Raw genomic sequence first — 13872 nt, 5'->3', positions numbered from 1 at the left:
ATGACGCAGCTGCCGTGGATGAAGGGATTGCAACATCTGTTGAGGTCAGAAATGACAGGAAGTACCTGGGGGAACACAGACATTGCTGCACCAAGCCAGAACACATGTTCCCCAGGCACACAAGTGTGCCTGGGGGAAGGAAATTGATGCACAGGAAATGGGAGTGGTAGCAGGTGTGGGTGTGGCTTAGAAAGGTGAGGGTAGTGGTCCCGGAGGTGGCACAGTGGATAAAGCATTGGACTCTCAAGTATGAGGTCCTGAGTTCAACCCCTGGCAGTACATGTACCAGAGTGATGTCTGGCTCTTTCTCTCTCTCCTCCTGTCTTTCTCATTAATAGATAAATAAAATATTTTAAAAAAAAAGAATAGGTTACTTTTATAAAAAAAAAAAAAAAGGTGAAGGTGGGGTTTTGATATTTAGAAACTAGACCTGTGGGCATGGCTGTCCCTGTCTATCTGTCCAGGTAGGCCTGCCATCCTGTGAGTAAGGGCTCTCAGGCACTCTCTTGGCCCACGTGGATTCCAACATGTGGATGTTCCCAATTTTCCTGAATAGTTTAAATATTCCTGAAAAGCATGTTTCCTCCTCAATTCTTTGTTGGGATTATGTGTGACAAAACTTTAAACTAGCTCAGTGAATGTGGGGAACTTGGTCCAAATCCCAATACATAACCTTCTTTCCTTTCCCACCCTCCACTGGAGAATAGACGTCCCCAGGTCCCCAGGTCCCCAGGACCAGAGTGCAGGGAATGTCCTACAGCTCCCCTGGCTGCATCTGTCCTGACTAGAGCATCTGTTATGGGGGCAGGGGCTGGAACCTATTCCTGAAAGGAGCCAGGGAAGGTGTGTGTGTGGGCTGGGGGAGGGCTTCAGCCTCCTCACCTTGAAGGGAGGGACCCTACAGCCTGTTCATTGCGGGTACTTCAGAGATAACCTCCTCCCATTTGTACAGATCAACTAATTCTGTCCCTAGCTGGGCTGACAAGAAGAAACAGGTCACCTGCCTGGCTGTACTTCCTGAGTCCCTAGCACTGAGGCCTCAGCCAAAAATCAACCGAATGGAACACGAAGCAGCAGGGCCAGCTCAGCGGGTAGAATGCAGCACTCACACACGAGGCCCTGAGTCCCGTGCCGAGGACGAGGACTGGGCATGCCTTTGTCAGAGTGAGCCTCTAGTTCTCTTTCTCATTGAATAAATAAAAACACATGAGTGTATAATAACTGGGTCAAGGTCTCCCTTTAAATCTCAGAGTTGGGAGTCGAGCGGTAGTGTAGCAGGTTAAGTGCAGGTGGTGCAAAGCGCAAGGACCAACCGGTGTAAGGACCCCATTTTGAGCCCCCAGCTCTCCACCTGCAGGGGGGTCGCTTCACAGACGGTGAAGCAGGTCTGCAGGTGTCTGTCTTTCTCTCCCCCTCTGTCTTCCCCTCCTCTCTCCATTTCTCTCTGTCCTATCCAACAACAGCGACATCAATAACAACTACACTGACTACAACAATAAAATAATAAGGGCAACAAAGGGAATATGAAAAATAAATCTCAGAGTTGCTTTTGATCTGTTTTTCCTCTGAAATCTGATCACCCTTTGCTAGAAACTCTGTAGCCCCACCGATACTTTTGGATTCTGTGTGTCCTGTTGTTGCCATGGACAGTCACCCAGGAAGTTAGTGGCTGGCCTCCCAGGGAGCCAATGAGTGTTCATGGCCGCAGGGTGGATGTTTGCTCATGAGTGCCAGTGGGCTTGGTGAAAAAGGCTTATTAATGAACAGTGGGGTGAAAGCTAGAAAGAGAACAGTGAGGCAGGAAACACACTCCAGGTGGAGTGGGCAGTCCTTACAAGGAAAACTACAGAAATTTGAAAATAGTGTTCCGGGAGGTGGTGTAGTGACAAAGCTTTTGACTCCCAAGCATGAGGTCTTGAGTTTGATCCCTGGCAGCACATGTGCCAGAGTGATGTCTGGTTCTTTCTCTCTCCTCCTGTATTTCTCATAAATAAACAAAAAAAATCTTTAAAAAAAGATAAATTTGAAAATAGATTTTGGGGGCTGGGCAGTAGTGCAGCAGGTTAAGCGCACATGGAGCAAAGCACAAGAATCCTGGTTCGAGGCCCCGGCTTCCCACCTGCAGGGTGTATGTCTTCACAGGTGGTGAAACAGGTCCACAGGTGTCTACTTTTCTCTCCCTTTCTCAATTTCTCTCTGTCCTATCCAACAATAGCAATGGCAACAATAAAAGTAACAGCAACTGATGGGGAAAATGGCCTCCAGGAGCAGTGGATTCGTAGTGCAGGCAACAAACCCAACACTGGAGGCTAAAAAATAATGCAGATTTAGGGGGCCAGATGGTGGTACACCTGGCTGAGTGCACATTACCATGTGCAATAAGGACCCAGGACCCAGCCTGCAGGAGTGAAGCTTCATAAGTGTATCTGTTTCATTCTCTTTATCTCCCCCTTCCTTCTAGACTTCTCTCCATCTGTATCCAACAAATAGTAAAGAAAATACAGATTTTTGTGCTCTTGTCTCCATCCCCACTCTACTCCTTGTTGCTAGTAACTGAGTGGCCCCTTCATCATGGACTCAGTTGGCATGGGTGAGGGCTTGGAGGGTGGGGCCTGGCTCCATGTCAAACTTCCGGCTTTTCTCCAGTGCTCAGGCTGGACAGTCCTGACAGCAGGGGCACATTAATCCCTATGTCAACCTGAGTAGTTCCTGACACAACGCCGGGGGCGGATATGTCTCCTCCTTTCTAACAGTCTAAGTTGGTTACCCCCCCCCCTTCTTTCCCTGTCTAGTCTGTCAGGAAACTGCCCCCAAGTACAGGAGGGCCAGGGTGATCCCCTCCAAATGTGCTTTTGGACAGCAGTGAGCACATGAAGAGGGGCCCAAGGTCACTATTAGGGAAATACAAGTCAAAATTAAACAAGTTTCAGTTGACAAGATTACAGAGCTCTGGAGACAGCCCCACCATGTGTGAATACATAGGCAATATTACCAAAGTCTGTGGTCAAAAGTTGTGATATGTTAGGTATGTGCTTTTTAATTTTTTTATATTTATTTATTTTCCCTTTTGTTGCCCTTGTTTTTTATTGTTGTTGTAGCTATTGTTGTTATTGCTGTCGTTATTGGTTAGGACAGAGAGAAATGGAGAGAGGAGGGGAAGACAGAGAAGGGGAGAGAAAGAGACACCTGCAGACCTGCTTCACCGTCTGTGAAGTGACCCCCCTGCAGGTGGGGAGCTGGGGGCTGGAACATGGATCCTTAGCCAGTCTTTGTGCTTCGCACCACGTGCGCTTAACCCGCTGTGCTACCGCCCAACTCCCATGTCAGGCCTATTTTATTGGTTAAAATATTTTAACATGGCTGGGGGAAGATAGTATAATGGCTATGCAAAAAAAGACTTCCATGCTGCAACTCGAGAAATACTGGGTTGTCGGAAAAGTAGTGACCTGTATTTTTGCTTCGTGGTTTTTTTTTTTTTTTTTGCCTCCAGGGTTATTGCTGGGGCTCAGTGCCTGCACTATGAATCCACTGCTCCTGAAGGCTATTTTTTTTCCCTTTTGTTGCCCTTGTTTATTGTTGTTGCTGTTAGTATTGTTGTTATTGCTGTCATTGTTGAATAGGACAGAGAGAAATCGAGAGAGGAGGGAAAGACAGGGGGGAAGACAGGCACCTGCAGACCTGCTTCACTGCTTGTGGAGCGACCCCCTGCAGGTGGGAAGCTAGAACTGGGATCCTTATGCTGGTCCTTGCACTTTGCATCATGTGCGCTTAACCTGCTGCGCTACCTCCCAGCTCCCTTTTCCTAGTTTTCTATGCAAAAATGCATCATGACTTTTCTGACAACCCAATAGCTCAACTGGTAGAGCATTGAGCTTGCATGCCTAAGGGTTCCCAGTTCAGTCCCCGGCACCACATGTAACTAGACTGGGCTCTGGCTTCTCTCTCCTCGTCTCTGTCTCATGTTATTCTTTCTTATGTGTAATGAATAAAATATATCTAAGGGCAGGGGTAGACAGCATAGTGGTTATGCAGAGACTCATGCCTGAGGCTCCAAAATCCTAGGTTGAATCCTCTGCACCACCATAAACCAGAGCTGAGCACTGCACTGGTAAAATAAACAAATGAGTAAAACACATCTAAAAGAAGAAACTTTCATGCCTGAGGCTCCAAAACCACAGAGGTTCAATCCCTTGCACCACCATAAGCCAGAACTGAGGAATCATCTGGTGGGGAGGGAGGGTGTATAAAGTGCTGGACTCTGGAGCAGGAAGTCCCGAGTTCGATCCCTGGCAGCACATGTATCAGTGATGCTCTGGGTCTTTCCCTCTATACTTCTCTGTCCTTAATAAAGAAATCTTTTAAAACATGTCTTTACATGAATAAATGGCTTCAGGGAGAACAATAGTAATGCCAGTAGACATCACTGATACTTATTCTAAAAGTCACTTACATTCTGTAGGTCTGTCAAGTGCTATCACTTCCCAAAGCACCTTGGAAGCCCCCAGCCCTCCCTCTACTTTGCCAACCCCACAAAGGGCCACTGCACTCGCTGCTGCCAATTTTTTATTCTAGAATGAGTGGCCTTACAGCCAAGCTGATTTCCAGCCAGGTGAGTCTCCCCAGGGATCCCAGTTCCTCCCTCCTCCAGCCACAGGCCAGAACGGCTCTGCTTCCTCAGCTAGCAGTCTGACTCCAAATTAGTGTGGGACCCACAGCGAAGTCCTGAAGCCGGGTCAGCTGCCATGGACACCACCTCCTGGTCACAGCATGGGGTGTGCACAGCATATGGGGTGCAGAGGAAGCCAGCCCTGGATCTCCACACACATCCTCACTGTGCGTGGTCCGGAACCTGGGACACTAGCAAAGACAGCTGTGTCAGGGTGCTGCTGGGTGCTACCCTGAAGCCACAGGGAGCAGACACTGAGGGAGGACCTGTCACTACCCTGAGGGAGGCCACCACTGTCCCCATCTCCATCAGGAGCACATCCTGACAGAGAACATTTTGAGAAATTTGGAGCGAACCCAACAATTTGGGATGGCTGGAGTTTGCAGGGCCCCTTCCCGTACCAGGTGGCCACGGACAGGCCACAGACAGGCAGGGACTATGCTACCACTGCCTTCCTCTTCACCTAGGCGGCCCTGGGGGGACTTCGGCACAGGGCCCCAGAACTCAAAAGCACAGTCCCTTAGGCCTTGGCCTCTGGCCAGGCAGGAGGGGGGTCTGAGTCAGGTCAAAGTGCATACACCACAGCTCCTCTGAAAACAACACTGGCCCAGGGCTGGTCTGCCTGGTCTGGGATCCAGCTCTTCTGCTGATCAGAGTTAGGGTTCTGGCTCAGAGGAAGGGAAGATACAACTCCCTCAGGGCCTTAACCACAGCCTCAGGTGCCCCCAAACCCAAGATGAGTGGAGGAAGAGGTAGGTGATGAGACCTTCACCCCAAGTTCCGGGGTGAGAGAGTGGAGAGGAGCCCCATGAGACTGAAACTCCCACCTCAGGGTGGGAGACAGATTCCTTTAGAGAGCAGGGTGGGGTGGGGAACAGCTGGGGACAGCAGGGACCACTTGCGGGCACACGCTAGCTCCTGCAGAGCCCGCTACCAGTCTACCTGCCAAGTTCACCATGTCCCTAAAGTGCTGAGCAAAGCACAGGAGCCGGCAGAAAGGGCTGGCACAGATCCCACTCTGGAGACCTAGGGTGGCCTGGCCCCTAGTCCCCACCGGCTCCCCAGGGACCTTGGCCCTCATCCTCCTCCCTGTTGCCGGGCCCGCTGGTGGCTGGGGCCAGGTCCTGGAGCCAGTAGCGGTCGTCCATGTACTGCTCAACGTCAGGGCTGCTGTCAGGCTCCCTCGCGTCCTGGAGGTGTCCTGCCTGCTCCTCCCAGCGCGCCTCCACCAGGCGGTACAGCTCCATGGCCGTGGCCGCGTCCTCCACCGACGAGTGGCCGTGCTGGCCGACCTGCAGGCGGAAGGGACACTGTCCACTGCTGTCCCCTCCCCACTCCAAGAACCCTTCTGGGTTGAGACTGGGAAGGGTGGGGCACAGCTGCCATTCACCAGGGAAGGGTAGGAAAGGAAGCCTCAGGGCTAGCTGCAGGAGGAACCCCAGGGACCTGCCCCGGGGGAAGGGGAGTGGCGGCCCCACCTGGATCTTCTTGTGCAGCAGCTGCAGGGCCAGGTCCTTGAGAGACACGCGGCTGCGTGCAGGGAGGCCAGGCTGGCCCAGCAGGCTGGGGACGCAGGTGGTGTCGCGTGTCCAGCTCCGGGGGTGGACGTACTTGAGGGCCTGGAAGTCATTGTGCAGGGCGTGTCCCACCACCACCTTGCCCTTCAGCAGCCTGAGGATCTGGGCACAGAGGGGTGGGGGGTCAGGACTTCAGGAGAGCCAGCGGGCCACATGCCACCTGCTGCCAGCCTCCAACAGCCAGAGCCACTCACAGGCATTAGGCTGGCAGCAGCCGGGCTGGAGGCCGTTTGTACAGAAAAGCTGCAACTTCACAGCAGAAGAGAGACTGCATAGTGGCCCAGTGTAGTGGGGGTGGGGGCAGGGTCAGAACTTGCAAGCATGAGGTCCTAAGTTTGATCCCTAGCACTACATTTCCTGAGAGATCTAACCAATAAAGGAATCTTAAATTAAAGGGGGTCAGGTGGTGGCGCAGTGGGTTAAGCGCATGTGGCGCAAAGCGCAGGGACCGGCGTAAGGATCCCTGTTCGAGCCCCCGGCTCCCCACCTGCAGGGGAGTCGCTTCACAGGCGGTGAAGCAGGTCTGCAGGTGTCTATCTTTCTCTCCCCTTCTCTGTCTTCCCCTCCTCTCTCCATTTCTCTCTGTCCTATCCAACAACGAATTGTGTCAACAAGGGCAATAATAATAACCACAACGAAGCTACAACAAGGGCAACAAAAGGGGGGAAAAATGGCCTCCAGGAGCGGTGGATTCATGGTGCAGGCACCGAGCCCAGCAATAACCCTGGAGGAGAAAAAATAAATAAATAAATAAATAAATAGAGATAGACTTACTGAGAAAAGCAGAGCGTTGCCGCTGCTTGGGCAAGGCTGGGGATCAAACTCAGGACCTCGTGCCCATAAGCTCAGAGCTCTTCCCCTGTGCCACATTTAGGACACCATTCAAGCCCTGGTGGGGGGGCAGGCTGCAGGTGTCTCTCTTTCTCCTCTCTCTTCCCATCTCACTCTGCTTCTCTCTGTCTCTATCATTAAAATAAAATAAAGAGGGGATATGGGAAACTGGGGAATGTTATGCATGTACAAACTATTGTATTTACTGTTGAGTGTAAAACATTAATTCCCCAATAAAGAAATAAAAAATAAATAAAATAAAATAAAGAGGGAGTCGGGCAGTAGCACAGCAGGTTAAGTGCATGTGGCGCAAAGCGCAAGGACCGGCGTAAGGGTCCCGGTTCGAGCCTTCAGCTCCCCACCTGCAGGGGAGTCGCTTCACAGGTGGTGAAGCAGGTCTGCAGGTGTCTATCTTTCTCTCCCCTCCTCTGTCTTACCCCCCCTCTCCATTTCTCTGTCCTATCCAACAAGGACAACAACAATAACTGTAATAACCAAACAACAAGGGCAAGAAAAGGGAATGAATAAATATTTTTTAAAAAGATATTAAAGAAAAAAATGAAAGGAAAAACATGGCTGCCGGGGACAGTGGATTTATCATGCAGGCACTGAGCCCCACTGATAACTCTGGTGGGGGAAAAAAAAAAGGACAGGGGATGGGGGGAATGAACAAGAACACAAGAGGGGAGAGGCTTGGCTTCCCACGGCGGCATCTTGCGGATCTGTGACTCCACTGAGCCATGTCTCCTGCCCCACTGTCACTCTGTACTTGTTGAGAGGGAGAGGCGGACGGAGAGAAAAGGCAGCACCACAGCACCAGTGCGCCACTCCTGGGGCTCCCAGGGCCTCACACATGGCGATGGGGGGGGATGTCCACCCGCTTCAGCTGTGGCGGAGGAGCCAGTGAGCGGGGCCTGCTGTAGCCTGGGGTCAAGGGCCAGCTGCCCTTTCTGGTACCCACACCCGCGCCCTCACCTCTTTCTGGGCCACCTGGAAGGGGATGGCCTTGAGCATGTGCTGCCGCGTGACACCGCTCCAGCGGGTGCGGTAGTCCGAGATGGGCCTCTCAGGCTGCACGTACTTGTCGTAGAGGACGTCGCCGTGGTAGCTGACGACAGAGCAGCGGGCCAGCTCGCTCACACGCCCCCGGGGCCCCGTGCCCACCATCTCGCAGTCCAGAGCCACGCACTTGCTGGGCCAGGACCCCGCCGTTGCCCGGGGGGTGGGCCTCCTCCCACACAGGACACCTCCAGGACGAGGCTTCTGCTGGGGCACCCGCGAGGGCCCCGGATCCTCGAGGCTCAGCAGCCCCTGCTCCTGCAGCAAGGCCTTGCGGGCCATGAACCGCTGGTGCTGCCGGCTGCGCCGCAAATGCTTCCTCTGGGGCTCATCCTTGGCGCCCACACGGGCCAGGAGAGGACACGGGCACCGGGCAGAGTCTGGCGCTTCCTGGGGAACCATCCCAATCTGCTCAGCGCTGCAGGCAAGGGAGGCCTGGGAAATGACCTGCCAACGGAGCAAAGCCTGGAGAGAAAACACAGAACAGGGGTGGGGGGGGGGGTCAACGGCCTATCTTAACAGCCACTGGTCCCAGATAGTCAATAAAAAAGTGCAGATTACTGCTGTGAGTACTTCCTCCCAATTGCCCTGTCTCCCCAATAAGCCAAGGCATTAACCCTCCTGTCACTGGTAAGAAAAGCAAGGCACAGAGGTTAGCAGCCCACTCACGTCATAGAAGACAATGGCTGCTAGGAACTCAGGACCCACTTTCTCCACCTCTCAGCCAGAGCTCACCTCTGGTACTGTCGTTATTAGACAGGAGTATGGGCAAATAAAGCCACGGAAACAATGTTCACGTAATCCCTTTAGAAGTAAAATCCGGGAGTCGGGCGGTAGCACAGGCGGGCTAAGTGCACATGGCGCGAAGCATAAGGACCGGCCTTCCACTGGTGCAGGCCTGAGTCTGATCCCTGGTGCCACAGTGACCCCCATGGATACTGGAGAAGTCTTCTGGCGTCTCTCCTGTTCTCTCTTCCTTCTTCCTTTTTCTCAGAAGGAAAAAACAGAGCCAGCCGGTGGCAAACCCAGCTGAGCGTACAAATTACAGTGTGTAAGGGCCCAGGGTTCCTGCCCCCACCTGCAGGGGGAAAGCTTAGAGAGCAGTGAAGCAGTGCTGCTGGTGTCTCTGTCTCTCTCACCCTCGCAAGTTCTGTCTCTAACCAAAATAAATCTTAAAAAATATTTTTTGGGAGTCGAGCGGTAGCGCAGCGGGTTAAGCGCAGGTGGCGCAAAGCACAAGGACCGGCATGAGGATCCCGGTTCGAACCCCGGCTCCCCACCTGCAGGGGAGTCGCTTCACAGGCGGTGAAGCAGGTCTGCAGGTGTCTGTCTTTCTCTCCTCCTCTCTGTCTTCCCCTCCTCTCTCCATTTCTCTCTGTCCTATCCAACAATGACGACAACAACAATAATAACTACAACAACAACAACAACAAAAAGGGCAACAAAAGGGAATAAATAAAATAAAAAATAAAATTTAAAAAATATATATATTTTAAAAAAGGAAAAAACACTGAAAGCCATAATATATTTTCTGTTTTTCTCTGCAAAAAAATGTCTTCTGACAACCATATGCATACATGCACACATGAGCATGTATGTGTGTGTACGTGTGTACAGCTGGTCCACAGAGGTGGCTCAGCAGTATTACAAATGCCTAAGACCCTAAGTTCACTCCCCAGAACCATATTAAACAAAGGTGGAGAAGCAGACCAGCAGCAGGAGAACCAGCAGAAACATCTCCCAGAAAAGTGTTAACCTAAACAAAGTAGCTTATTAGCTCACTGACTCCTTGGTGGCATGGCATCAGCCTCCACAGACAAGGTTAGGTGGCTGGGCACACTTTCGGCCTCCAGGGTCTCACATGGAGGCCATGTGAGCTGGGGAACCTGCTCAACTTGAAAATGAGAGAGGAGAAGCCCTAAGAGACCTGCAGTGGCTGCAGATCTGGGGTCCCTCCCTAAGGAGTCACCCTCCCACTCCAGTGGGAATGTGGGGACTTGGCTCTGTGGCTGGGCTGTACGGGGGGGTCGGGGTGGGGGGGCAGTGGGTGCCAAGAACACCACAAAGCCAGGGCACAGCAGGCCCAGCTGGCTCGCCGTAAGCATCCACGGTGGGCAGGCTACGAAGGCAGAGTTCAGGGTGGTACCCGTGGGCGAGGCCACATTCACCTGGCCAGATGCTGCACATCTGGACACCACTGGGGTGGGGTGGGGGGGACACTGGGCCCCATGGTGGACAGCCCCCTTGAAAGGTCTCAGAAAGGAAAATAGCAGATATAAAGGCCAGGAGGCAAAGTCCACCCGTGGGAGGCTGGTACAGAGGAACAAAGGCTGGGGCAGCCTTCAGGGCCCTAAAGTTCTAGGGAGAAGGGGGTGACAGGGTCACCCCAGCTTTCCAGGAAGGGACTGGAGAAGCCAGGAAACAGAGCATAGCCCTGGGGACGCTGAGAAAGGCTTTGTTTGTTTGATTTAATTGCAGGGAGAGGACTGTGTGGGCCAGGGCAGGGACTGTAACACACTGACCCAGGCTGACTCATCTTCTGCACTTACTCAGTTCTTCCCAAGAGGCCTTCTCCCTTCCCAAAGGGCTCCCTCCTGCTGACAGACCACAGACTGAAACCAGTAGAGAGCCACTGAGACACTGACTACCAGAGTAAGGGGAGCAAGGGACCTGCTGACAGTATTTCAAAGATGAGGTTTCCCAAGAAAAAGTCTCTGGGGGCCTGGCGGTGGTGCACCTGGCTGAGCACACATGTTACAGAGCTCAAGGACCAGGGTTCAAGCCCCCAGTCCCCACTGGCAGGGAGGAAGCTTCATGAGTGGTGAAGCAGTGCTGCAGGCGTCTCTCCCTTTCTACCCCCCCTTCACTCTTGATCTCTGTCTCTATTGACTAAATAAAGATAATAAAAAATTTCCCATGTTCAGCGGGGAAGCAGTTACAGAAGCCAGACCTTCCACCTTCTGCATCCCATAATGACCCTGGGTCCATACTCCCAGAGGCATAAAGAATAGGGAAACTATCAGGGGAAGGGATGGGATACGGAGTTCTGGTGGTGGGAATTTTGTGGTGTTGTACCCCTCTTATCCTATGGTTTTTGTCAGTGTTTCCTTTTTATAAATAAAAAAAAATTAAAAAAAATTTTTTTAAGTCTCTGGCCTTCTGTGCCCAGAGATAGAAGTAGGCTGGGGAGGTTCACTGGAGTCATTTGCATGAGCTCCTGAGTCCCACCCCCAGCACCAAATATGCTGCAATGATGCTCTGGGTCTCATCAAATAGACAAATCTTTTTAACTTTTCTTTCATTTTTTAAAGTGATTTGGTTAGTGGCTCCAGCTGCTGGAAGGGGTAAGGCGGTGGGCAGCTGCAGACCCGGCTGGGCAGGAAGGAGCTGGGTGAAATGGACAGACACATTATCCCCCCACGTAGAGTCCCCCAGTTGTTGCTAACTGTAAATGTCCACCCCCAGGCCTACTCCCACCTCTTGCTGTCATCAAGGGTGGGGTGTCTTAAGAATCTGTATTTTAGGGAGTCAGGTGGTAGCCCAGCAGGTTAAGCGCACGTGGTGCAAAGCACAAGAACCTGCATAAGGATCCCGGTTCAAGCCCCCGGCTCCCCACCTGCAGGGGAGTCGCTTCACAGGCGGTGAAGCAGGTCTGCAGGTGTCTGTCTTTCTCTCCCTCTCTCTGTCTTCCCCTCATTTCTCCATTTCTCTCTGTCCTATCCAACAACAATAATAACTACTACAACAACTACAATACCAATGAAAAACAACAAGGGCAACAAAAGGGAAAATTTTTTTTAAAAATCTGTATTTTGGGGCCGGGTGGTGGCACACCTGGTTGAGCCCATGTATTACAATGCTCGAGCCCCCGGGTTCGAGCCCCCGGTCCCCACCTACAGGGGGAAAACTTTACTAGTGGTGAAGCAGAGCTGCAGGTGTCTCTCTGTCTCGCTCCCTCTCTATCACCCCCTCCCTCTTGATTTCTGGCTGTCTCTATCCAATAAATAAAGATAATAATAATTTTTTTAAAAGAATCTGTATTTTTAGAGACCGCGAACCACCCCCCATATCCCCAGCCGACCACGACTCGGGGAAGCCGGGCCCGAGGAGACCCCAGACCCGGCGCTGCTGAGTCTCGGGACCAGCGCAGCCCGAGGGGCTGCAGACCTGCTCCAGGCGCCGTGACGCGGGAGGCCTGAGCTCTCCCGGAACGGGGTGGAACGGCCACTCCCAGGCCAGGCCGAGCCCAGTGCCCACCTCCCCGGCCCGGCCCGGCCCGGCCCGGCCCGGCCCGGCTGGCGTCCCCCAGAGCACTGGGACCACACGCACCCCCACCTCGGGGTCCGCCCCGAGCCTGCCACCCGCGGGCCCGGACAGCAGGCTGGGCCAGGCCCGGGCGTCTCCCGCCCCCGGCCCGGGTGACACCGAGCAGAGCCCCGGCTGCAGCCCCGGCGATCGGCCCTCCTCCCCCTGCGTCCCCACCCGAGCGCCCATCGGCTCACCTGATACCCAACGCGAAACCCCTAGCCCCACGTGGCGGCCCTGCCACCGGCTACTCACTCGTGTCCGGGCTTGCCCGCATCCGCCCGCACGCCCATTGGCTCGCCGAGCGCTAACGCCCGCCTTGGACTCCTTCTGATTGGTCGGGAGGCTGGTCGCTGCGGGTTGGCTCGCGGAGCCGAAGGGGCGGGAGTAACGACCGCGGACGTAGGTTTTCGTGGCCCCGCCCACCCACTGGACATTTTAATCGCCCGCAGCACGTGGGTGCCTCCGGCTTCTCCGCGCCGGGCCCCAGAGAGTGCCTACCTCCCCTGGGTGCGCAGAACTCTGAGGCACCCTAGACTGAGTGAATTACAAAGGGCACACCCACACGTGCAGAAAGGGACTAAGCCCCTCTCGAGTGTGTCAGAAAAGTAACCTACACGAAGTGTAAAGACTTTTAGAATTGGGTTTTCTTCCTCGGGGCTGTTTCTCCGTTTATGCTGTTGCTAGACTTGACTGATGACCTGATGACCGCAGACCCTGCACCAGCGCCACCACCCGAAAGCGCTGTAGCAGATTAATAGATAATTTAACAGGTCTTTTAATGCAGCAGGAATAATTACAACAATAATCAGTTTGCCTTTATTAGGTGAATACTAACAAATTCCAATCAATTTAATCCACTCAAAAACCCTATGGGAGCTGCACTGTTATTTCTGTTTTTGCAGTAAAGTAGACACATAAATTTAGAGACAAGAATCTGGCCCTCTCAGCTCGTACTGCAGTGGTGGTACTGCAGAGGCATTTGCAAGGTCTAGGATCTTCTTGTTAAGAAATCAGGTTTGGGGTGTTGGGTGGTGACCCCTGGTCCCCAGCTGTGGGGGCAGGGTGGCGGGGGAGGTAGTTTGTGAGTGATGGAGCAGTGCTGCAGTTGTCTCTCCTTTCTGTCACCCTCTATGAAAAAAAAAAAAAGGAAGTAAGGAAAGAGAAAGGGGGTGGGGGAGATAGCATAATGGTTATGCAAACAGACTTTCATGCCTGAGGCTCCTGAGTCCCAGGTTCAATCCCCCGCACCACTTGAAGCCAGAGTTGATCAATGGCTCTGATGTTTCTGTGTGTGTCTCTCTCTTGAATCTTTCTCAAAAATAATTTTTTATTTTTAATTTTTAAAATATTTTATTTATTTATTTATTCCCTTTGTTGCCCTTGCATTATTTATTGTTGTTGTAATTATTGATGTCGTGTTGTTGGATAGGA

At 52.8% G+C, this 13872-nt stretch overlaps 1 protein-coding gene across 2 annotated transcripts; it reads right to left on the bottom strand.

Moving 5' to 3' along the window:
- Window positions 1-4546: 4546 nt before the first annotated feature.
- Window positions 4547-12750, bottom strand: AEN (apoptosis enhancing nuclease). Of its 2 annotated transcripts, none has more exons than XM_060179390.1 (4): window positions 12648-12750; window positions 8050-8598; window positions 6145-6345; window positions 4547-5958 (listed from the first exon to the last, which is right to left on the bottom strand). In XM_060179390.1, the coding sequence occupies exons 2-4, from the start codon at window positions 8533-8535 to the stop codon at window positions 5710-5712; spliced, it is 936 nt and encodes a 311-aa protein (XP_060035373.1). In that variant the 5' UTR covers window positions 8536-8598; window positions 12648-12750; the 3' UTR covers window positions 4547-5709. The 2 variants fall into 2 exon arrangements, with proteins under 2 accessions (XP_060035373.1, XP_007527878.1); XM_007527816.3 differs by having other exon boundaries at window positions 12636-12748.
- Between the last annotated feature and the right edge of the window lie 1122 nt (window positions 12751-13872).

Source organism: Erinaceus europaeus, chromosome 20 (assembly GCF_950295315.1).
Source record: "Erinaceus europaeus chromosome 20, mEriEur2.1, whole genome shotgun sequence".
Classification (NCBI taxonomy): Eukaryota; Metazoa; Chordata; class Mammalia; order Eulipotyphla; family Erinaceidae; genus Erinaceus; species Erinaceus europaeus.
This window is presented reverse-complemented; position numbering and strand designations above follow the sequence as displayed.

Excerpts from the sequence above, each read along its gene's own strand:
- AEN (XM_060179390.1), bottom strand. The coding sequence starts at position 8,535 with ATGGTTCCCCAGGAAGCGCCAGACTCTGCCCGGTGCCCGTGTCCTCTC. Across the intron at positions 6,346-8,049 it reads TCCAGGTGGCCCAGAAAGAG|ATCCTCAGGCTGCTGAAGGG; the intron begins GTGAGGGCGCGG and ends CTCTGTGCCCAG. Across the intron at positions 5,959-6,144 it reads TGCTGCACAAGAAGATCCAG|GTCGGCCAGCACGGCCACTC; the intron begins GTGGGGCCGCCA and ends TTCCGCCTGCAG.